The sequence below is a fragment of the Sylvia atricapilla genome, chromosome 7, assembly GCF_009819655.1.
Source record: "Sylvia atricapilla isolate bSylAtr1 chromosome 7, bSylAtr1.pri, whole genome shotgun sequence".
Classification (NCBI taxonomy): domain Eukaryota; kingdom Metazoa; phylum Chordata; class Aves; order Passeriformes; family Sylviidae; genus Sylvia; species Sylvia atricapilla.
Genome location: NC_089146.1, coordinates 11,191,085 through 11,215,412, shown reverse-complemented (window position 1 = coordinate 11,215,412; position 24,328 = coordinate 11,191,085). Strand labels below are relative to the sequence as shown.

Here is a 24,328-nt window from a genome sequence, read left to right as displayed (position 1 = left end):
GGAGGATCATTAGGCCCATATAACTCATCTCAGTAACCATCTATCACAAACTGAAAGGACTGAGCTAGCTGATATACATAGATTACTTCATAAATCACACCAGTCTCAAAGGCATTGCTTGCTGAGCAGTTTTAGAAAATACATCCTGAGTTGTTACTCGTGGCTTTTGGAAGCTAATGCAGTATTTACAAAACTGAACAAATGAGACTAAGAGCTTCATTTTGTGCATCAAAATCCTGAAAACTGGCACATCAACTCTCAATATAATAGCTTAAGAAGAAAAAAAAGCCACTTCACAGAAGCTAAACTCTGAAATCCCAGATGACATCATGACATCTCTTGAAGGCCAAGCCCAGGATTGCAGAATACAGAAGCACAAGTCCCTTCTGCCCTACCCAAAGACCAGGGGCTTGGACATGCAAAGTTATTCAGATGTCTTCTGAGACGTTCAAGAACACCTAGCCACATTTTGTATTCAAGTGAGGGGACAAAAAAATGTAAGGTTCCACCCTGTTTGAGAACATCTGAAATACCTGCTAGCAATTATGCAATTATCACCTTCAGTGATCTGTACTGTGTAAGACCAATTTCTGGTCTCACAGCTAAAAGCTGATCTGAGTCTTGATAACACGTTTCTGTCCAAAACAGGTGGCAGACAACCACACTCTATTTTCCAGCCAGGTAGAGTCTGAGGGTCTGTGCACCTGTTTGGTGCAGAGAAAGCCTGTCTATTATTTCTTATTGATTTTCACTGTATGTAACATGGACAGAGATCATATTGAAGAACAACTGCGTATCAGAAGCAACATAGACTCAAATTCTAGCATTTACCCTAGAAACCTCATAGATATGATCAGAACACCCTTTCAGGAAATGGTCTCACCAGACTGCCCCTGGTAGCTTCAGAAGACTTAGTTTGTGGGAGGTCTGCTCTGTTCTGGGACAGCAGCTCAGGTAAGGACATGTTTTGTGTTGATAGCAACACAGCTTTGAAAGACATTAAGTTAATGTATTGAGGATCCAAAAAAGCCAGGACTAAAAGCAGAAAGAAGCAACACTGGTCCAAAACACTTGTGTTTTTTTCCACAGCCTAAACCTGCAACTCAGCTACAATTTCCTTTAGGAGGTAATATCATGTTTGCACTGCAAGTTTTGTCAAGAAGAGATAAGTGATGGTTATGCAACAGTGCAAGAAACTGTTCTAATCTACCTGATGCCTTGACAATTGCTTCCCCTGCAGCCAGCCTCCAAGACAGGAATACACACTGTTGCTACAACCGTGAAGAAAAAAAATGCTGAGGCAATAGTTATAGAGGGTTGAAAATCCTTTTGAAGGTCCCAAAGCTCTGTCCCATGTCCAGAACTGCTCTTGAGGCTCTGTGTGGGGGTGTGGGCTACTGCCCAGAGCCCAGCACAGCCTCCTTGCTCTGTGTTGCTCACACTACACAGTGTGAGAGAGCTGGTGCTTCAGAAACTGTCTGCTTTCGTGCTGAGCAGGCAAAGGAAGAGCTTGATTTGGGCTTAAAGAAACAACAAAACTTGGTGTTTTAAGTTCCTAGGGTTAACTATGCTTTCAGTGAGCCACTGTCTAGCTTCTTATAAAACACAGCAAAAAATATAACCAGAACAAGAAAACCCTCTTCTTCAGAATGGCATTATGTGATTTTATACTTTCAGATTAAAGAAGAACATTGCTAGGGATATAAAATATAAACAAAGCCATAAACCCCCTTTTTTTGCTTGCTCCTCTAAACCTTTCTCTGGGTATTAAAATGGAGGACTCCTTTGTTTTGAGCACACTTCCTCTGCATTTCATAAGGTGGGGGCTCCCTCTCGGTTGAGAAGGTTCCCTTTATAGAAAGTTAAACAATGAGTTTGGAAAAGTTTTGATTGATAATAACTTACATATGGTGCTACAGAAAAGGAGTCTATTTTAAGTATCCTTCTCCAAGAAGGGATTCTAAAGAGGCACCATGTGTTCCCAACTTGCTGGCAACACTTGAGCCTGCTCTCAGAGCCTGCCTCTGGAACTGCTCCTTGGCTTGTGATGGAAACCATAATCCTAAAAGTGGTGGAAGTACATTTTATTTCCTATGCTTGTGAGGCTTTGAGAATATGGCAGGGCTGGTGTGTAACACATGCTGTTCTGGAGGGGATTCCTAAGAAACATTAATACACTGGACTCAGGTATATGAATACAGAGCCACAGATGTATTTCTTCCACACATAAATCCAGAGAAAAGGAAGGGACACTTGGTTGTCTACTCTCCTCCCAACTGTTTGGATTTTAAAAATTTATTTAGAACATATTATTACAAGGAAATACATTTTAGCTAGAGAGACATTCTGCAATCTATTTGACCCAACTATCTGAGAAATGAAACTGCATGAAACCTTTTATATTAAGATGAGTTTTCAGGCCTTTCTCACTTTTCATCGAGATCTAATCCTAAACCATAATGTTAAGGGCATCAGACACAGTGGCTTTCAGATAAGAAGCTTGTGTTTCTGGCCATAATCAAGAATTCCAGGAATTCTTCTTTCAGCAAATAACAGGCAGGAAGGACATAGCGACCTTGCAACATTCAACCTGCATCAAGAGCTGCCTGCCAACTTAAATCTTGCCTATGATTTCTATGATTACACAGCATTTCCTTTTCGAAAGAGTTGCACTGCTTTGTGTGACTGTTTAGGCTATTATTTACAGAAGGGTGAAATAATCCCTATCAACTTCAGTGATTACAAAACTTGCCGAGAACAAACTAGAATTATCCTCATCAAATTTTGTAAGAAAAGAAGTACTAGCTTATAGTAATTTAAAAACACATTTGTAATGTCTACAGCTATGACAAGTCACTTGTAACAAAACTGAAAACATGCAGAAGAAGGGTTTTCTGCTTATGAATTCTCTGAATTAAATGTGCTTTCTACAAATATATTATCAGCATTGTTCATGTACAAAACCATATGATCACGGTAACAAGAGTCCTAACAATTATCTGTCACCTGTGACACATCACTTGATAAGGCAGATCATAGTGTTTCTCTTTTCTGGGTATCTGCAACTACGTATAAGGGAAGCAGAACTATGCATAAAAAGAGTTAAATTTTAAAATATTATCTGAGTTACATTTCCATCTTCAGTATAAGCTGAGAAGTAGGAAACCACTAAAAAAAAAGTTGTCTGTTTTACTTACCTCAAAAGGCTCTGGACATAACGATCAGCGAAGTCAGAGGTTCATAAGAGGACTTTCACTGTGATGGAAAAAGATGGTGGTTATCAAAACAGCAAACCACGTTGCCTGGCTTTGGTTAAACTACTTCAGTGCTGCACACTTCTTCTAGCAGCAGCGTGAATTAACTGCCATGGAATTTCATAAATATACAAGCCCAAAGTTATCTCTAAGGTACAACAAAGATTATTTTGGTCTAAATGAAAACCACCTGAATTTTAATGCAAAATAATGAAAGTGTCATGTGCAAATCCACTCATCCAAAGTTCAATATTTTTGAAATTTGAAATCAAAGACTATATTGGAGCCTTCTGTCTGACTCAAAGAAATGTTTTACTAAGTATGTTATTCATTGACCTCATAATGCACATAAGTAAGTGAACAAAACAACTTGGCATTGGGCAGTTCATAATGCCAGCACCACCGTTCACATCTATAACTAGAGACATTCATGTTCCTCGGTCTTTTAAGTGGTGGGGACTGTACAGTATTCATAGCAATAGCTTGTACTGGGAACATCAAATGCATTAGGCAACAAGCTTGGCAGAAGGGCAACCTTCACATCATAATCCTGTGCATAATCCTGGGCATTGTGAAAGATTGTGAGATTGATGCCTCATTGCCAGGCCTTGTCATTTTTGAGATATTCTACACTGTGATACTGTTCTCACCCTTGTGAGAGAGAGCTTGTCCTGGTTAAACCATGACAAAGCTCTTCCTTGCCCCTCAATAAATCTTCCCTTTTCCCTTGGGGCACAATGGGATTTTGCAGATCCAGGCAATATACAAATGCCCACCCACAATTCCTTTCCCTTGATACTTCCAGTTCCAGGAACAATGTTTACTAGAAAGGAAATTTATCTCCTTGGAAGAAAACAGGGAGTGGATAAATGCTACCACTAGGGAGCATTTCACACTCTTCATAAACAGTTAATTCTAGCTAGTGCATGCAGACTCACAAAATGCAACTGCTAAGGAAGAACATATGCTTTCCATACATAAACAATAAAAACTTTCCAAAACTGTCTTTCAAGATTGTCTTTCTTCTTCAGCCTGAGCCAATGCATTCTAATCCCAGGGAGTTGTCTGCCTCAAGTGATGCTGCATTGTTCCTTGCAGCCCTCTGAAGCAGTTTCCTTTTCTGTGAGCTATGCTTATTACATCCTGTGCTTCATTGTGTTTCCAGGAAAGGTTCCCTAGCACAAGGCAGCTTCTCTGAATCCCTTTTGCTCCATTCCCTTCCTCTGCTGCTTCATCACGTGAAGGAAGTAGAATCTCCTCAGGGAGGAGAGATACACCATGGCTGTTCTGCTCCCCTTTATTACAACCCCAGCTTGTAGAGAGACCAGAAGACAGTGTGGGTCTTGCATAGCTTGAAACTTCACATCTCAAAACCCAGGACTGCAACTGACTGCAAGCTTCAAACCAACGTTTCCATCCAGTGTTTCTCTGCATCCTCCTTCCTAAAGCACTTTAAATGCATAATATCCAGGTAATTAATGTACATAAAACTCCCCTGTGGCTGCCTCGCAGAAAATAGGAGGTTTTATTTTTAAAGGAAATAAAGACAGTAAGGTAGCTTTTGAAGAGAGACACCAAACAGATTTGTCACCTGAGAAGAAGCACATGGAGCTCTACACAGGGATGTTTACTTACTCAGGCAGCCAAGAGCACAGCATTATGGTCATCAAGATAACCCCCTTCCAAATCTTCTAACAGTCATGGAAGCCAAGAGTAACCTTCCTAACAATTTGATCCCAGTTACCTTAAGCTATTCAAAATACACAACTTTCCAGTTTGGAGCTGTCTCTCTCAGTCAAAACTTCAGAAGTGCTAACAAATTCCAGGTAACTGGAATGACAGACTGGCTGACAGTTAGGAATTTATTCTTAAAAATTCCCTAGATTACTTGTTAGTTCCTCCAACCTTCCACAGATGTATGCAAGCATGTATGAGTAGAGGTAAAGCACACACAATATATTCTAGGGCAGGAACTAAGCTGGTCAAGAGGATTTCCTGTTCGTTGAAAAGAAGTGATCCAGTTTCATTATGTAGCTACTCCTTTGTCTAGTGAGAAGTAAATTTCATAATTGTCATTAAAATTGTAAAACTCTAGACAGGGAAATACAAACTGGGTTAAAATAAATACAAAGGCATCCTTTTTTTCATTTGGACACAGATCGAACATTCAGAGGAACAGTCTGCCATACAAGAACACCCTTCTACACTCCCTTCTTCCCATCTGAAAAAGTAATGATTGCATGCTGATCTTGCTTATATTCAAGGAACTACTATGAATTCTGGCCTTGCCTTATGGAAGATGGAGTTTTAGTAAATAATGGGGAGATTTGTTAATTGTTGAGGTTTTAAAATAAATATATATAAAACATATATTGAAGGGGAATACTGAGAGACTGTCAGTGTTCCCAGTGCATTAAAATTCTCCTGAGTTGGAAGGATTAGAAATGCTTTCCTTCCCTAAGACTGAAAAAGGTACACAGTACTTTCAATACTGTAAAACAGAAAAGGTGGAAAAGTTTAAGCCTCAGGAGACAGCAACCTGTAGAATTGCATTTAGATGGTTTTGACTTACACAGTACAGACTGGGCAAGAATGTCACCACCTCCTTGAAGCAATGTATGTGCCACTTAAAAAAAGAAAATCTCAGGTGCCAATGCATAGATAAAAAGACCTGAGGATGTTTTTCTGGTTTCCACAGGCAGGACTGGTCAGCTGGCTCCTGCTTGTGTATTTTTCCTATCTGCAAACACAAGTAAACCCTGCAATCTGCTCCTGGGATTCTCATCATGCCTCACACAGATCCTAAATCCCGATTTCCTTCAAACATATGAACTGGGGACAGTCTTGGTGGCACTGGAAGACACCATCCTTGTCTTCAACATCACAGAGAAAAGCTTTCCACAATGTGCCTTTAATGAGCATATAAACTCAGAAAGTCAGAATAAAACAAACCAAAAGCAGACAGATCTGAGTTTACTACATTTAATCAATGTTAAGCCACTGCTGTCATTTTTGACTGTTTGTATTCAGGAACACTGGCTCAGAAGTACAACCACAAAAAACTAAGGGGGAAGATGAGTATGTAATTTGAGGATGCCAGCAGCTATGCAGGTGATGGTCTGATGTAACAATACCCTTTTGGGGACAGGAGTCTGCCTAAGCACTGGTTCAACTGAAGAGACCAGGCTCTACAATGGAGAACTGCTGCTGAAAGAAGGCAACCCAGTACTGCAGGGCTGATCACATGCAGAGATGCAATAAAACTGGTGTCTCACTTTCACAATACTCACAACTGCTGAGCCAGGGCAATATCTGAACAAAGAACCCAATAACCTCTGAGCATTTGTACTTCTCCTGAAGCCCAGCCTAGCATTTTCTTAAAAAACATTTAAACCAACAAAGAACTAATAGAAGGCATAGGTAGCCAGTGGTGGGGCAAGGAGGATGAGTAAACTTTTATTTGCCCACAATAAAACTGTTTTCAGCAAGCTGCACTTGAGAGCACTGTAGTGAGTGCTGCTACGTGAGGATCCTGGGCAGAGGCAGCTCACACTGCAGCAGTGCTCCCTATGTGGGCGAGCAGGCTCAGTTTTTATCACTACTGGCTATTTTCTCCTTCCTCTAAGAGGCACAGCTGTTAACCAGATACATGAAGCAGGAAGTACTTCTACTTTCCTTTTCTAGTGCTTTGGGAACAGTTAATGAGAAGTCTGGGTCAGAGCTTATAAATAATATGAAACTTAAAGTAAGCTAAAAAATTCCTGCAGGAGAGAGCTTTCAAGAGAATGAGTGCTTTGTTTCTTCTCTTTTGGCAAATAGTACAGTACACAATTTGATTGCTGAACCAAAATACTCTGTGAGTTGCATGGCAATTCAAGCTCTGCCTCTTTTCATAAATGTCCTTCATGTGCTTTTCCCTTCCCCTCTTCCTGACTGCGAGGAAGGCTGGACTATGGCCCTCGGCATATCCCAGGGAACTGTTAAATAAGAAGGAGAATGATAATGTAAAAAAATAAGCCACTGATACTTAAGTCTTAAGTCAATATTAGAACAGGAAGCTTTAGTCTAGTGTATAGGTCAGGGTAGTATTTGCAATACAAACACTGGACAGCTTGGTTCATGGAGAGGGCTGGCTCAGAGAGCTCTGCTGCTCTGAGGAAAGCAGGATACAGCTGCTCTGTGCTGTAGATACAGCTCTGCTCCAGGCTGTTCCCTACAGAACACCAGAGAGACGATTTTACTGCTCCAAGACCATGATAGGATAAAACAGGCCAGTTTTATGCATAGCTGGGGTTTGGACTGCACTCAGAGAAAAGAGGAGTATCATTGCTCCTGCTCTGAGACAAAAGCCACATGGACAGTAAGGCTCAAAAAGATGTTCCTAGCAGTACTTAAGAAAACTTATCAAACTGGGAAACTGAGGCTCAGAATTATAAAAGCAATCTAAAACTGGAATTATAAAGTTTATAATGTGACAGATAGTTTTGATCCAAAAAACCCAAACAAACAAAAAGCCGAACCCTACACAAACAACAAATTCCTAGAAATCCACGGAACTTAAAAAGCAAGAGCGAAACACTGTAAACCATAGTACTTCCATGGAAGATTTGGTAGCACTGGGGCTAGTACACACAGCAGCATCTTACCTTGTTGAGTGCCTAGGCTCACCAGAGAATTGCAGAATATCCTGAAGCACACTGAAATCAAAGAGTCATTTATAAGAAGTTTTGAGTTATGTTTTACATGAGCTGACTTCAGTGAATGCTATTAGGCAGCTGCACTGCTGAAGTCACTGCAAACCATTAGGTACTGAGGCTCTTGGAAACAGAGTCCTCAGGCCTCAAACAAGCAAAACACACACTTTAAAAGCACAAATACTGGCAGGGAGGCTTTGACCTCTAATACAGAAACTGTATTGGCCTGGAACAGGAGAACTGTATTCTCCCATTGACCACAGCAAGTGAACCTGGATATAGCCAAGAACTCCTCCACCCAATCCATTTCCATATGTAAAAGAACATAATAAAATACTCTGAAAGCTGCGTGCAAAACAGGTTTTGATTTCTCAGTGGTTTAGAAAGACCAGATACCATGGTTGTCTTATAGGGCACACACACAAACATTTCTGTATGAACACAACACCTTTTGGGCAATGATTTATATAGGTTAGGTGTATGAGAAAGATGAGTAAAACTGAAACAATACTTTAAATATCAGGATTATTGGGCTACTATGTCATATATTTACACATGCTCTCTGACCCTTCTGAAGTGTTTATGCCTTATGCCACATGGGGAATTACTTTGGTACCCTTTATTTTAAAAACTGCCTAGGGATGCCCACACACAGCTCTACAGTCCATGGTTTAAGAATTCTGGCAGACCCATCCCAGGATAATCTTAACTGTGCAGTAGCTTGCACAGTGCCTGAAGAAACTCCATGCAGCACAGTCTGCTCTTCCCTGGGAAGACAAAACAAAACAAATCCCTATCTCTCATCAGTGCACTCTGACCAAGGACAGTATTTCCACATTTCCAAAGTGACTTTTCTTCCACTTTTATTAGGTTTTGCTTGTTTGCGTTGGTAGAAATCACCATTGAGAATATTAGGCTGGAATATGGCATTGAGAATAACAGAATGTGAACAATGGAAAGCTATTCAAGTAAATGATAATGACCATGCTACATTTAATCCCCTAACACATACAGTGTGTTCTTTTCAGGAGTTTTGATCTGCATTTAGGGCCAGACATACAAGTATGTACTGAAAAGACAATGTTTCTAGACAATTTCTAGGGGGAAAAACAAAACCAGAAGAGGAGAAAGTGAAGCATGGAAAACACAGAAGCTAAAACTCAAAAAACCAGAGCCATTTCACAAACTAATAAGCATAAGAAATTAATCCAAGTTAAGCTGCTACAGCAGACTGTAGGACTAATGTGCAAGTATTTGATGCATACCAGAGAACCTTGAAAGAGAAAATGCATGTGAATAAAATATGATTCAATAAAATAATTCATGCTGAAATGACAGGATTTTAATTATGCGCAACTTCAGCCCTGTGAATATGAAACAGGAAGCACCTCAGGCACTTAAGGCTCTGGGTGACAGAAGTTACAAATTTATTCAGTGATTTACTATATGAAACATTAAGTTGGATGCACCATTCAGAAAAAAAAAAAAAAGTCATAATCAGCAAACCCAAACATAAAAACCAATACACAAGCAAGCCCACAAATACCATATATTCAGATGCGGTCTTCATCAATAATCAGGAGTATCAGTTTAAGAACAACTAAAGTGACAGCATAAAGCCACTTCCCTCAGATACCTGTGTGTTCCAAACAGCTGTAGCATCAGCAAGACACTGCAACAGTGCTGTCAAGACTCCACAAGGAAATGTAACAGAAAGGCAGGCAAGATGAAACAAAATCTGTGAAAGTGCATATATGGATTTCAAAACAGTCTTGTTCAGGACTAACCTGGGAACATAAGAGAGATCATACACTTGGGAGAGGTATGTATATCTGGATAAAGGCTTCAAAATAGTTCCCAAATCATTCAGGAAGAAAGCAAGAATGGTAAAACAATTACATATGGTGATGTTCACAAAGAAAACAGGAAATATAGTCCACTGGGGAGAAATATAGAAGACTACTAAAACAGGCAGCCTGTTGTGAATGCAAACATGAGATTAGACGAGAAAGTGATTCAAAACTCCCCCACAACAGCTCTTACAAACCACAAAGCCCAGCAAACCAGCTAAGAAGCAAGCAGGCAACATTATGTATCTAAATGAATCCTTTTAAAATCCTCTTTGCTTTGTAGCTCATTCTACACCCAAATGGTACAGGGAGGGTTTTTAAAGTAAATGTCTAGTAAAAGTTCAAGAAAAATTTAAGCAAAAAGGAAAGATCATGTAAATATAAGTTAAAGGGTCACTGTTTTAGTAAAGCAGCAGGGAAGCTAAAGCAAACAATCAGGTCTTTTGTCCTCAAACAATTGGCTGGATTAGTGCTTGAATGGACATAGAAATTTTATGTATCAAATAAACTGTATTGAGAGTTGGGGTATCAATTTACATATGGAGAATATGACTAGAGATCAGTGCAGGAGGGGGTATACAACTGTGACATGGTACACTGGCCAATTTTCAGAATCACTGTCATCTAGACAGGCCTTGACTTCAAGTGACACAGCTCTGCCTGTCCCAGCAGAGACATGCAGACAGGCAGCAAGATAAGAGCTAATGAAAATCTGAGTACAGGAAACTAAAGCTGGCCTTTCTCTGGCAATTTTAAATGTCTGAATCAGCAAATCTTTTTTTAAGTAGCTTTGGGCATAATCTTTGAAACACAGATTTTATCTTTTTTCTGGGCACAGGATGAAAGAAATAATCACTTAATGCACCACAAAGAAAGCAAAAGGAACAAGAAAGAAGGGAGAGCATACTGAATATAGTAAAAAGAATAGGAATGCACAAGGTTTAAAACAAGGGGAGAAAAAATCTTTGGCGGTAATGTGTGACTGGACAAAAAAACCCCAGTTAAACAAGGAAAGAAATCCCCTCTGGTCATACACAGGGTCAGAAATAATGCTGGGGAGAAATCTCAAGTACTCTATTACTACGCTTAACAGAAGAAATGAGATTCTACAAACTAAGCTTGAGAATTCTTAAATATGAAATTAGAGGCAATTATTCCAACACAGTAGATAAATACAGCAGGCTCTGCAGCAGCATGCTCAGCCTGTTATAGGCACTGAGATTTTAAAGAAAAGACAATCAGCTGATTCTGAGACTGCAATGGGATTAATGCATCAGTGAATGAGTGTCAACAGCTCATCTTCTCAAATACCCACTGCTAGAACGGCAAGGTTAGGAAAGAAGAGGGCTGTATGACAGTAAATACAGTCCCAAAGGCCATTTGACTGCAGACTGAATGTATCAGACAGTGTCATGAGAAGGCACTGACTGTTGGAGAGAAGTAATCTCTGGTTCTTTCAAGTGAAGGTTTCAGCACGAGTGTCTTCACTCTGTAAAGTGTTCCAAAGACCTTTCTCACAATTGAGATAATTCACTATTAATCCTCTAGAATTTGCTTCTTCCTGATTCCCAGGACACCACTTTAGAATCCTACAAGAAATTCTCCTTCCCTCAGGTGTGAGGGAGTTCTCCAGACTTTTATCTGAGAGAACAACCTCCAGTCAGAACACCAACCTTCTCATAATTTATTTTTCTCAAGTTTTCTAAACTTACTTTCATTTCAAGGCTGCTTCAGCTCTAGAGACAGAATACACAGAGCTTCCCCTTTATATGAATCCTGCATTACCACCCACCTTTGATCCCCTTCCTCTCTCTACTTCTGCTATTATAATTTCACAGATTTTGCCAAGAGGAACCATTAGATCACTTAAGCAGATCTCCAGTATAATGCAGGCACTAACTTTCACCCAACTACCCCTGCTGAAACCCAAATACTTCAGTGAAATGAAAGCAAGAGATTAAATTGTACACTGCAGAAGATCCTGCAGCACAAGCTGCACCGGCAGAAAACTGGGCAAAAACACATGCAAATGATTCCAACAGGAAACAACAGCCTCCACTGCAGAGAAAGTCAGTGAACGTTACCAATTTGGCATTAAAATCCCACTTCCTTCCAACACAGAATCTAAAAGTGGAACATGAAATATGTAAAAATGACTGATAATCTCATTTTCCCTTGGATGTCTATGCTACATCTTACGCAATGAACACTTTTCTCTAGCCTTGACTAACTGCTGGTGTTTAGGAGAGAATAAAAACCAAACTACAAACAAAAACCACCACAGAACAATGTGAACAAAGGAAAAAGCCCTCCCTTACTCACAGTAGAAATTGTGCTAAGATCTTATTATAATTACTGTCTTAATGCAGCTGATACAAATTCCGGCTTAACATCAGATCTGTACATTTACTTCTGAAACTTTTAAGTACATACATGGTAAGTTTACAATTCAAGCCACAATAGTCCTACTATCTTTACAAGTATTGCTACAAATACTTTACTGCCTTCTCAGATGGAGGGCTGGAATCTTATGGCAAGATGGAAATCGCAGTTTAATTCTCACACCACTGGGTTAGCACAGTGTTTTCACAGGCAGACATTGCTTCACAACAGCAGGAATGACGCCTTCCAAGTGCACATCCCAGCAGAGGTCCAGGCAGGATTCCTGTACCAACAAGCAAGGCACACTGCACCCAGAGGATCAGCAATCTCTCTATTGTTCTTATCGAAAATATCTCAGAAAAAGCCAAAAGTCACGTAATGACACTAATGACAAAAATGTAGGAAACAGGCTAACAGCTCAGAAGGTTCTGCTAAAGGGAGCTGAGTCTGAGGTAGGCCTAAGGGACAGTGACCCCACTGATAATTATAAAGGACAAAGTTCTTGACTAAGCTGATTACAGACTTTAATAATATATGTACTTTGAAAATACAGAATAAGAGATTTCAGGCAACTTCCAATGACCTCTTCATGACAATTTCTATCCTAATCACAGTAGCAGTGCTTGGATTTTCACCTAGTTAATGGTCAGTGCCTGGCATGACATGAGTTCTGGACTACAGAAATTCATTTTCACTTGCTCGTTTATCACTTTATGTTGCAATCTCTCAGTCCTGTTCCATATGAAAGTATTTTTAAAAAATCCCCCAAAGAATTATTTATAGTCATCTGTTCTCAGTTTATGAAATGAAATACACATTACAAAAATACACATTACAAGTAATGACCTTGTCTGGGTGTAGTGCAGATGAGCAATGTGAAGGTCCTCAAACAGCATTAACCCCATGAGTGAACACAGAACCCAATGCAGGGACAGCCCCACAACCTGGAACAAGGTACCCACTTAACCCAACTGCACCACTGAAACTTCCACTTTCAGACCTAGAAAATGGCACTGACCTTATAGCTGCTGTACCTGCTAACTGGTTGCAGGAAGTTCAGAAGGGAGGAATTACCAAGGCCTTTTCCCTGCTTCTCTCCTTTTTCACTCTGATTTCTTGGGATGTGCCAGCTGCTAGTCAGTGTAAGGCAGAAACAGCCTTTAGTTGCTCTGGTGTACCCCACCTTTCCCCACAGCTCCCCTGTCAGACTAGGAAAGCTCTGCAAACTTAAGGCAGGACTTTAGCTCTAATATTGAAAAGTCAGACTTCTTCCCCATACACAAGCAGAGCTTCTTATGCAAAAGGTAACTGTCAACTACAAAATATATTTTAGAGGAACATTCAAGCCACCACTTGTTTCCAAATACCTCATGGCCCTAAGGCAAAGGCATGCATCCCTGGTGAGATGCCACCCCTTCTGTACTTCTCTTTGCTGTCCTGCTTCTTTCCCTCATAGTGCCTCTTGGCACTACAGTACCAAGCTCACTATGAAAAGTCTTGTTCTGTGACAGGGATGAGGGATGAAATGGCACACAAGAAAATACAGCATGTCTAACTTTAGCTTCCCTCTATTTTTGATGGAGTAACTTCAAAGGCAGCAAAGGAGTTGCAGTCTATTCCCATTAAAATGCAGAACAGTTTCCCCTGAACAACTTTATATTAGGAAAAGCACACACCACTGAAATCAGACAAAATACACATAAGAGAAGCATTATAATTAAGGGAGTGTTTTCAACAGTGCTGCACAAGTTCACAGCGACTTAGCCAACCTCTCTCCTATGGCAATACTATAAAAATCCAAAATGCTGGCACTCCAGCAATGGAAAATGAAGATAAAAGACAAGGAGGGGAACTCCTATGACTTGGGGTGGTCAGTACTCACTGTGCAACAGCATTTACCTCAGCTGCTTTTCCTTAGAAGAACAAAAGCACAACTGTGTAGGCAATGCTTGCTTTTTCAACAGCTGAATACCTCTTCCTGTGTCTACATGTGGTCCAGTGCCAACAGATAGGCTATCACACCCACATACAAGGGAGAAATGAAACTAAAAGCACTACACATTCTTGTATCCCATCTCTTATAAGCTGTGAGCCATCATGTGACTACAGCCTGTGAGGAATCTCGAAGTCCCCACCTGTAGCCAATAGGGCACATAGGGCAGAAATCAGGTTTAACCACACCACAAACAAGCAAGCAGGGGAGCTGTGAAGTTTTTGAAGGAGTATGATCACTACTGTGATAAACAATATGACTTCTACTACTAAACAGATTTCCAGCCACAAGACCTCAAAATAATTAACTAAATATAACCTGAAGTGATGATAAGGTCAAGTTTGAACATGCCTTAAAAACTGGAGAAAGCTGAATGTGCCCCTTGAAGTAAGCAGACAATGCTGGGACAGGAGGGAAAGGAACAATCAAAATGATAAACATATTTTAAAATGTGAATATTAAAAATTAGCTTTGCTACCATCAGCCACAGAGGTGCCTACAGGAATTCACATGTACAGTACATTTTCCCACATTAGGAATGCAGCTAAATTGCCACTTTAAAAAGAGCAGGCACTGCAGAGAGAACACAAGACGCTATCATTGACTCACTATGAAAGCCAGGAAAAATACAAACACTTCTTAATAAGACAAATCTAAATTATTTAAATAGCACTTAATGCTTCTACCATTTTATCCTTTACCTCGCTTACACTCTCATTAATATCAGTTACTTCCCAGCCACAATAGCTTTGTGACCAAGGCCATCTACTGGTGAGTGGGGTGTGTGAATTAACGGGAAGTTTGTTGGCCAGATTTAATTAGTGCCTATCAATATTTAGGCACAAGTTTTGAAATTGTGCCAGGCATCTGTCAGGAATTATTAATTATGATCACAGTTTTGGATGAACAAATAAAAAATTAAGGCTTCCCAACCGCACATGGACCTAAAGAATCATGATGTTGCCCAGGGGAGAAGAGTGTGGTACTTAGAATCTGCATCCTGTTGTAGCCCAGACACCATGTCACCTCACTGCTCTGTGTAAAATGAATCAGACATGTCAGGGTTGCTAATAGAGGTATGAATTTTACCCCCAAAATCACTACCAAACCTGGTAACATTGTTTTCAAGAATTAATGGGGTTTGAATGGAAAGATTTGTAGGCTAAAACTGCAAACATTTTAAATGAGGATTTTAGATTGGCTGCATACCATAGTTACAATGTACTTGTCCCCAGACATTAGGCAACAGAAATGGACACCAGGCAGGGAAAAGGAAGGGAAATTAAGCACACCCATATCCTTATAAACTGTCATTTCCAAGGTGATGTCTGAGACTAATCAGCAAGGGAAACTGTGAGCAATGGCATGCTATGACACAGAGATCCCCACATTGTTCCACTGCTACCTGCTGAGCATCATTACTCCCAAATCAGGATGATGTTTTTAATAAGACACTTCCTTTAGCTCTTTTTTCAAATTCTGTAACACTTAAGTTAGCATTATGATTTTTAGAGTAAGGTATACGAGTGGCAGCACTGGAAATCCCCAAGTTACAAGACAATATTCTCTCCATCTTTGAGATGAAGTTAACCCTTTACTCATCCTTTTTGCCGTAAGAATTTTGGGCAGCCTCAATAGCACAGAGAAATATATTCACTATGAACTAGCTTGAAGTAAATAAAATAATTTCTTATTGCTGCTTTTGGATAGGAACATAGAAACCAGAAGTTCTTGTTTTGCTTGAACAAATGACACAGAAAAAAAGTTTTTCCACAAGAGAAAATGTGGATGCCATGAAATGACAAATGCTCATCAGTGGGCATCACTTCAGTCTGATTAATTGCTATGATGATCAGATTTATGACAGAGAATTTAGGGATGGCAGGTAAGAGGAGTCAAATCCACCACATCTGTCCACTACAAGTTGGATTTGGGGCTGATTTGTGAGAGTTTTTCTGGGGTGGGGTGGTATTTTTTCTTCTGAAGCCAGTAGACTCTAAACCCAGTTTAATTACACCAGTTTTATTCAGTGTGCGAGAATGCCATTTTCCAATACAAACTTAGTAATTTATATGCCTGATTTATTTCTGGTGCAATAAATCCATGGGCAGTTCTGTGTCTGCTGGAGATTTGCAGTCTCCAGGATAATGTTTTTAATTGAAAGTCAGAAGCAGGGAAAAAAACCCCAAACATCGAATTGCTGCCCCCTTTGGCTCCAACCCACAAAACACAAACAACTTCAAAGAATAAAACAGTGCACGCAAATTTCCAATCACATCTTTTGCAGCAAAAGTGTGTTATCAACAAGTTGATAAGCTTTAGATGTTCCTCTCATTAGGTTATTGGATCAAAAGAGCTGAACTGTGGAAAACTTCATTTATACCTTCAATTACAATTACTGTGAATCACAGTAATTACACTTTACACTTTCAAAACACTGCACTAATGTCTACAACATGCCTTAGCAGAAAGTTAGCTTTATATTTGAAGTTGATATAGGGGATGAAGAAACATGCTATGATCTCTTGTTGATTTGCATAGAAAAGCCCCATCTACTTAAACCAGGATTGTCATGTTCCAGAAACCAGAGATAAAGTGACAACTAGGAAATTATGCAGTTGCAACATCTAATTGTAAGGATTTGGTCATTTCTTTAACACACATTTCAAACAGAGGGCTTCATTTAACTTCACTGTCAGGTTCTCTTTTAAATTCATGTTTTCTACTGATTTTTCTTTCGTAGTTCTCTAAACTTGGAATTGCCTACATTATTACTGAATTGAAAGGAATGGGTTATTTTTTAAATTTTCCAAAACATATATGTTTGATCTATTTTCCCAGTGCAATGCTAAAAGCTTTTTCTTTCTCCAATCCTGTAGCAAATTCTAATAGCAGCTCTAATTTTCTTGACCTCAGATATATTCAAAAGCAAGATTACCTCAAAATGAACTGCTGAGGCTAGACAAGCTAAGAAGTCCATCTATCTCTATTTCATCTTGCATATTATTCAGTTATATACTGTATAGTCCCTAGAGAAAAAAGAAACACAAGAAAGTAACTCAGAGGGGTCATCAGTCATTTAAGTGTTGTTTATTTTCAAATAGTACCATTTCTTCTCAGAATATAAGAAATTGACACATCCATTACACCTGCCTGAATGAAACTGTGCTGTCTAAATGCCTCGGATGAGCACTGGAACCAACTAAATTTCTACCAGCCTGTTCCAGGGAAAAGGCTTTGCTGTAATGCTGCAGCACAGTGCAAGCTTCAGAAAGAATTTTTGGAAGTCATACATAGAAAATTCATCCCTCTTTTGGAAGAAAGGGCAGGAAGGGAAAAAAAGACCCCCAAAAGCCTGGTATTTATTACATCAAAACAATTACAGTGTTTAAAAAGGCTGTAGAAGGCATTTATTCCAATAGCCTTGGATGTTCAATCCGTGTAATAGTCCAGTCCGGTTTTGCTCCTTCTGTAAACTCCCTTTGGAACCTGAAAAAAGAAAGATAATAAGTGAAGAGTTGTTACAATTTACTTGACCTTAAGGTGCTACTAATATAACAACAAATCATGAACAAATATTTTACTTCAAACTTATTGCTGTAAAAGCTACTTAAACTTTAATGCTTATGCCCCAAAATGGAAGATAAAATTTATTTCTATAGTAAGAAACAAAATGCACTGACTTCAGAGTGTTTTGGTTCAGATCCCAGACAGGATCAAACAGCAACAGTAAAGACCCTGATATCAAGAAAGCATTCTGTTTTCACAGCAGGAATATGAATAAAGCTTTATGGAAGATCCTGATCTATAAATAAAAGGTTCCATTTAATGGAATATAAGTGAAGGGAAATCATGTGCTCCATATTTTACTTGAAAATTTTCATCTTTCCTGAAGCAGTTTAAAAGGTAATATATTTTCAGAACTACAACAAAGACCAAGTTAACAGTAGTACTGAGTCTCCCTTATCTAAAGGTAAGTCTGAGCTTCCAGCTGAATTCTCCTGTTCTCAAATAACCTGCTGGGACTGGGAAGATACTCAGGCTTTAAGGGAAGGCTCTCAAGGTTAATGGAACCTCAGAAGCCTCCAATTCTAAGTAAGATGCTGAATTCAGCTAAGGGATGGATCCACAACAATCTATCCAGGCAAAAAGTACTCAGGAGTGTCTCCTCAGAAGTGTTACCTTTGTTTCAGATCTCCTCATCACTCAGATTCCGTATTTTCAATTTCAAATGTGGGTGTAGAAATCCTTGATCATACTGCACTTACCACACAAAAATCCTCACTTCTCTCAGCTTCTGAGAATCTTATTTTCAATACATCTTGCCAACTGTGTAGATATTTTCTGCACTGCTCTGACATCAGTACACCAACATAGACATTATTTATAAGGACACCTATGAAAATCCATTTTCCTAATGTGTGCTTTGAGGATGAGAAACCTCATTCAGTGCTCCAAATACTGCTCTTCCTTACAGAGAAAGAGTTCCCATTAATGTCAACTCAAAGGCAAGGAAATAACATAATGACCTTAGGGGTGTTTAAAAATTTTGGCCCTAAAACCAAAACTGGAAAGCTAGATGAGAATTAACTTAGATTAGAATCAAGGTAAATTAAAAACACTGGCTTCTGCAGTGTCTCAGTGGGAGTTCTTGCAGAACTGCCTACCCCACAGGCACCTCATGGACACAGGAAAAGAAAGGGACAAGCAAGCTTACTCATAGTTTGCTGTTAAAAGATGTTTCTTTTCTTTTGTGTTTTCATCTCCAAACACAATCTGGAAGACTTTGGCTTCACCTGGTACTTCATCAGGTAGATTAGCACCATTCAGATACCAGAAGCACATCAGGATGCTAACAAACTTTCTTCCTGTTGGAAATAAATCAAAACTTAAGTCAGATCTCATGTTTCCCATTGGTCAAATACTCCTATTTGCTGCCTGGCATATTCTAGTGAGACCCTGGAAGGACACCTGACTTCAGGCATAAAGAATACAGGATAGAATAATGTGTGATAAAGCTATTTTATGCCCAACTCATGCTGTTTAGCAAGCAATAAAAATACACTCTGTAAAAAAAAATATGTATTTTATCCTGAATGTGGTGTGACAGTGTATATAATGAAACTGTAGAAAAATGTTGGCTCCCACAAATTCCAAAGCTAACCACTGATACAACAAATGTACATAGAGTAATATCAAACATGGGAGCAAGCCAAGAGAGGGAAAAAGAAAATCCTATTTCCTAAACCAGGAAAAATGCTTACCGGGTCTGACAACTTGAAATGCTCAACTGAAGACCCAGGGTTAGACCCATACATCATCTCTACTTGTGTCTGATAGCGAATAAAGCACACAATGCTGGTATCTAACCAAAAGAAAAACTTGAGCTCATCACTAGCTTAAAAAAACCAAACCAATTAAGGAATCCAAGAACAAAGTGTATTTCATGACAGAAAGACTAAACCAGCAAAATTTATTTCATTATTCAGCCTTCATTATTCTTCTCACAGGATGCATTTTCACTGTTGAAGCAAAGAGCTTTCAGCATATATTAGATTAATTGTTTTTGACTGTTTCACATTGCTGAGGACTATTAACTTAAAATTCTGTACAAAACAAGAAGAATAAGCAAAACCCAAACAGAAGTCAAAACAGTAGCATGACATATTAACAATAATCTCTGTCTCTGGTTTAAAAGGAAACCAAGAAACCTTATATGGATGAATTACAAACAGGGAAACAAGGAACGAGAAACAGCACTCAAAAACACATCTGCATGGAAAATGTCTGTTTAGTAGCAAAACCAGGAAATAAGACTGCTTACTGCTGAAATGTTTTAGGATTCTAAACATACCATCATCATCATAGTAAATGCGAACATCTCCTTCTGTTGTGTACATGATTGCATCAATGTCAGCTGCTAAAGCATCCCTGTGGCTGTCAGGGAGCAAAGAAATCTTTTCCTTCAGCACCTGAAGTACCTAAATTCAGAAAAACTGTCACTTAGTTTTTCATTAGGAAATGTGAGTAACAATCTATTTCTATTGCAGTTCGTAAAATGAGCTGTACTCTTAAAACATTTGTCTAACACATGTAACAGCTAAGGTAAAAAATGCACTGGGAAGTTTGGGCACTCCTAAACACCAATTCAGCAGCACTGAAGAAGGCCCATTTACTGCTCAAAACCAATGAGAACCAAGCATCTTAAAAATGTTTAGAAAAGGAAAATGTTTGTCAAAGCAGCAGCAGCAACACAAGCCATGTCAGCCCAGAACAGCCCAGTGAAGTTGGCTCCCACAATCACACTCTGCCTTCTCACTGCTGAATTCTCACTGTGTGCAGGTTCCTAAGCTCTTGATTCAGTATCTTGTAGCTCTCTTTCACAAATTTATTTGAAAACCAGTTTCATTACCAATGAGTTTTTGTCTTTGTCATTTTGTGATCCACACTCCATTTAGAGAAAGTTTAAACACTTGCAAATCAGAACAGACTGAAAAATTGTTTCTCTGGTAATAATGTCCTTATGACACTCACATTCATATTATCTAAGTGTCCTATGATCCACACAGTTGTGTTAAGCAGAAAATGGTGGGGTGCAAAAACTGCACAGAGGTAGCACCTCAGACACCACATAAGAGAGTCAAGTCACAGAAGGATGAAAATGCAGAACTTAGTTTAAAATAATACTCAATTTTACCCTAACTTGATCTACCATTTTTGAATAACAAACAAATGCAGAGGTTACAGGGAAGGAAGAGTCAATCTTCTCAGGGAGACATTGGTTTCTAGTACATTTTGCAGGTACAAAAGTCACTGGCCAAAGAAATGACAAGGTGTGTGGCATCACAGCCTCATTTAGTACATCCTTGGCTTACATGAAGTCTCTGCATCAATGTAAACCTAAAAAATTTACAGAGACCAGAGCAAGCTCTTTCAAGAGGAAGCAGAGGAGATGCCCTTACAAAACAACTGCAAGAAGCAAACTCACGTTTTATTGCTATCTCTGTTCAGAGAGAGGAGGCAAGACTGTTCAGAGGGGATGCACTAGAACAGCACCAGAGATTTTGCTGCAAAGGCATGGGTGGCAATAGGACAGGCCACGCTGACATCCTGTAACAAGGCAGACATAGACCTGGAGTGTCTCCACTTGACTCTGATGCATCTGCTACCTCCATGCCCTGGGAAGGCCAAGACAGCTTCAGCAATTAAAAATTCATAAAAACACAGAAAACACAGCACTGATGTTTAACCAGGTCAGTCATATCCCTGAGACCATGCCACAAGACTGAGGCCTTCCAGCCAAAACCAGCAATCAGCTGTATGATCTGATGGGTGTGGGGATGTATCAGTGCAGCAGGGATGAGCACAAACCAGTTTCTTTCTTCACATGAATTCTGGTGCACAGGCTGAGTCAGTCCAGCCACCTGCCTACACCTAGAGACACACAATTCCACCTGCCATCCAGAGCCTGCTGCCTTTCCATCCTTCCTGCTACACCAGCAATCCTTCTGGCATTTGGTCCTTATGCTCAACAGCATATACTTCATTTTGTTTTAAATACAATAACTTCAAATTACGTTTCATACCTTGAAATTAAACATAAAAAAAGCTGCAGGAGAAAAGACTGCCCACCCTATGTCACATTATGCTGTTTTTCCCAAGTTAAACCAAACTGGCAACTTGCAGATAATGACAGGCTGAATGCATCCATGTTACTTTAGAACAGACAGTCAGTGGCTAGAGCAGGAGATGGAAATCATTTACCTCTGCTGACACAAGCTCTTCCAGCAGGTCAAGTTTACGCTGAGACAGCAGCTTTGAAACAACAGAAAAGGCCTACCAAAATAAAACAGAAACAAAAGCCAAACATGAACCAGTAACTCTAGGTTGCCTTATTTTTCAGACAAATCCATAGGTGTATGACAAGCTACCCAAATATTCCATGAATTAATGTTTCCACATTTTCAGAGGGTATCACCATTGGAAGGTAATCCCTCCAGCATTGCAAGAGTGATTTAATGAACTGATAAAAAGATGATTTCTTTTCATCTCTTATTTAAAACATCAAAGTTTCCAGTAGGTAAGTGAATTCATAGTTTACAAAAGAAAAAAAAAAAAAAAAGCATTACAGCATTTTGTACGTTGCTTTTACTTTTTTTGATAATTCAGACAGTCTGTGTATTTCCCTATAAATATTTTGTTTCCCTGCCCACTTTTCCAACTCATCTGCAGGTTTCAGTAAAACTGATGCTGCAATTTACAAATTTTCTTTAGAAATCTGGTTTAGTCTTTAGACTTCAGGAAGCTCAACTCTCCTGTCTTCCCTCAATTTTGCAGGTATATTTACATATATTTACAATTATGCCTCTACATATTCAAGTTGTGCATTTGTGAAGGACTGTGTATTTAGGACTCTACATCAAGTAAAAACAAACACCAAAACAAAAGACCAAACAAACAGGCCAAGGTAAAACAGGGGGTTCAGCATATGAGTCAAATTATTTGTTGGAGGTTGTGGGTTTTTTCCTCTCTTGAGCTGATCCTAATAACTTTAACATTCTGTCCTGATGTGTTGAGCTGGTTTTTTAGAAGTAAATATAATAAAGTTTCCCAACAGATAACTCTGTAATTTTCGTATGAATAGTTTTGAGATACTTATCTCTTTGACACATTCTGTTGACAAAGCTTACTGGGCTTATAAATTTGGAGAAATAAATATATACACCAGCTCTATGCCTGTCCAAGCTTTATCAATTCAGGAAAACCTGCTAAGAGGAGACACATTTCTCCCTAAAGTCTCTGTAACATTTGGAGGCACCATCCTTTATGCTGCTTTGGGGGATGGCTTAACCAGTTCATTTTAATTGTGGAATCTGGGATAACAAGAAATTCCTGAAGGAAAGTACAGCTCTGCTTATATTATCTGCCTCAAGGTGTGGTGCTTGGAGCCAGCAGTGGGGAACTCCATTAGTGCTATGATGCCCACACCTAATAACATCAGGAGGAATTTCTTCATGGAAAGGGTCGTTCACACACTGAAATGAGCTGCCCAGGGAGGTGGTGGAGTCATCACCCCTAGAGGTGTTTAAAGAAAGATTGGGCATGGCACTGATGCCAGAAGGTGGTTGACAAAGTGGTGTTTGGTCATAGGTTGGACTCAATGTACAACACAGACACAGAGTTCCTGGGCTGGGCCCAGCAGCAAGGATTGGGGGACTGGAGCATCTCTCCCACAGGAAAAGCTCATGGGACTGGAGTAGCTCAGCCTCAAGAAGAGATGGCTGAGAGAGATCCCATCAATGTGTAGAAATATTTAAAGGAGGGGAGTGCTAAGGGCATGGACCAGGTTCTGCTCGGTGGTGCCAAGCAACAGGACAAGAGGTAATGGGCAGAAACTGACGCAAAGGAAGTTCCACCTGAACACAAGGAAGGACTTCTTTACTGTCAGCATGACCAAGCACTGGAACAGAATGCCCAGAGGTTGTGGAGTCTCCCTCACGGCAGATATTCCAGACCTGTCTGGACACAATCCAGTGCCATGTGCTCTAGGAGGGCCTTGCTGGAGCAGGGAGGATAGGGCAGATAACTCACTGTGCTCCATTCCTACCTCACCTGTTCTGTGAATTTGTGATTATCTCTTTAGTCTTCTCCAGCCTAACTGGTTCTCTAACTCCACGAAAGTAACGGCGAGCACCGGCAGCCCCTGGGGAGGGTCAGCAGGACCTTTCCCCTCAGGCCGGTCGCTCTCCTCGCTCCGAGGCCCCGGGCCTGCTCACCTGCTTGGCCCCCCGCGTGAACTCCTCGATGCTGAATTCGTGGTCGAAGTAGAGGCGGATGAGCAGGTAATAGAAGCGGGTGCGGAGCCAGGCGATGGGACTGGTGATCCTCACTACCACTACACGCCGCTGAGGGCCCTCGGTCCCAGATCCGGCGCTGCTGGCGAAGCGAACGCTGAGCTGGGGCGGACGGGTTCGGGCGGGGCCCGGCGGGCCCGGTGCGGCTGCGGCCGGCGGCAGGAGCCGGGCAGAGCCCGCCAGCGCCCGGGCCAGCCAGCGGACACGGCCCGGAGCCGCGCAGCGCAGCGCCATGATGGCCCGGGCCCGCCCTGTCCGCCCGCAACTCCCGCTCCCCGGAAACACGGCTGTGGCCGCCCGT

General features: G+C 40.3%; 1 protein-coding gene across 1 annotated transcript; it reads right to left on the bottom strand.

The window, feature by feature from the left end:
* Window positions 1-17,241: 17,241 nt before the first annotated feature.
* On the bottom strand, window positions 17,242-24,281 carry MAIP1 (matrix AAA peptidase interacting protein 1). Its single transcript, XM_066322585.1, has 5 exons — window positions 23,950-24,281; window positions 21,938-22,009; window positions 20,028-20,154; window positions 18,891-19,041; window positions 17,242-17,662 (listed from the first exon to the last, which is right to left on the bottom strand). The coding sequence occupies exons 1-5, from the start codon at window positions 24,259-24,261 to the stop codon at window positions 17,584-17,586; spliced, it is 741 nt and encodes a 246-aa protein (XP_066178682.1). The 5' UTR covers window positions 24,262-24,281; the 3' UTR covers window positions 17,242-17,583.
* Window positions 24,282-24,328: the final 47 nt, after the last annotated feature.

Coding starts and splice junctions, on each gene's coding strand:
- MAIP1 (XM_066322585.1), bottom strand. CDS start 24,261: ATGGCGCTGCGCTGCGCGGCTCCGGGCCGTGTCCGCTGGCTGGCCCGG. Junction 20,155..21,937: donor AAGAGCTTGTGTCAGCAGAG/GTAAATGATTTC, acceptor TTCTGAATTTAG/GTACTTCAGGTGCTGAAGGA. Junction 19,042..20,027: donor CATTTACTATGATGATGATG/GTATGTTTAGAA, acceptor TATTTCCAACAG/GAAGAAAGTTTGTTAGCATC.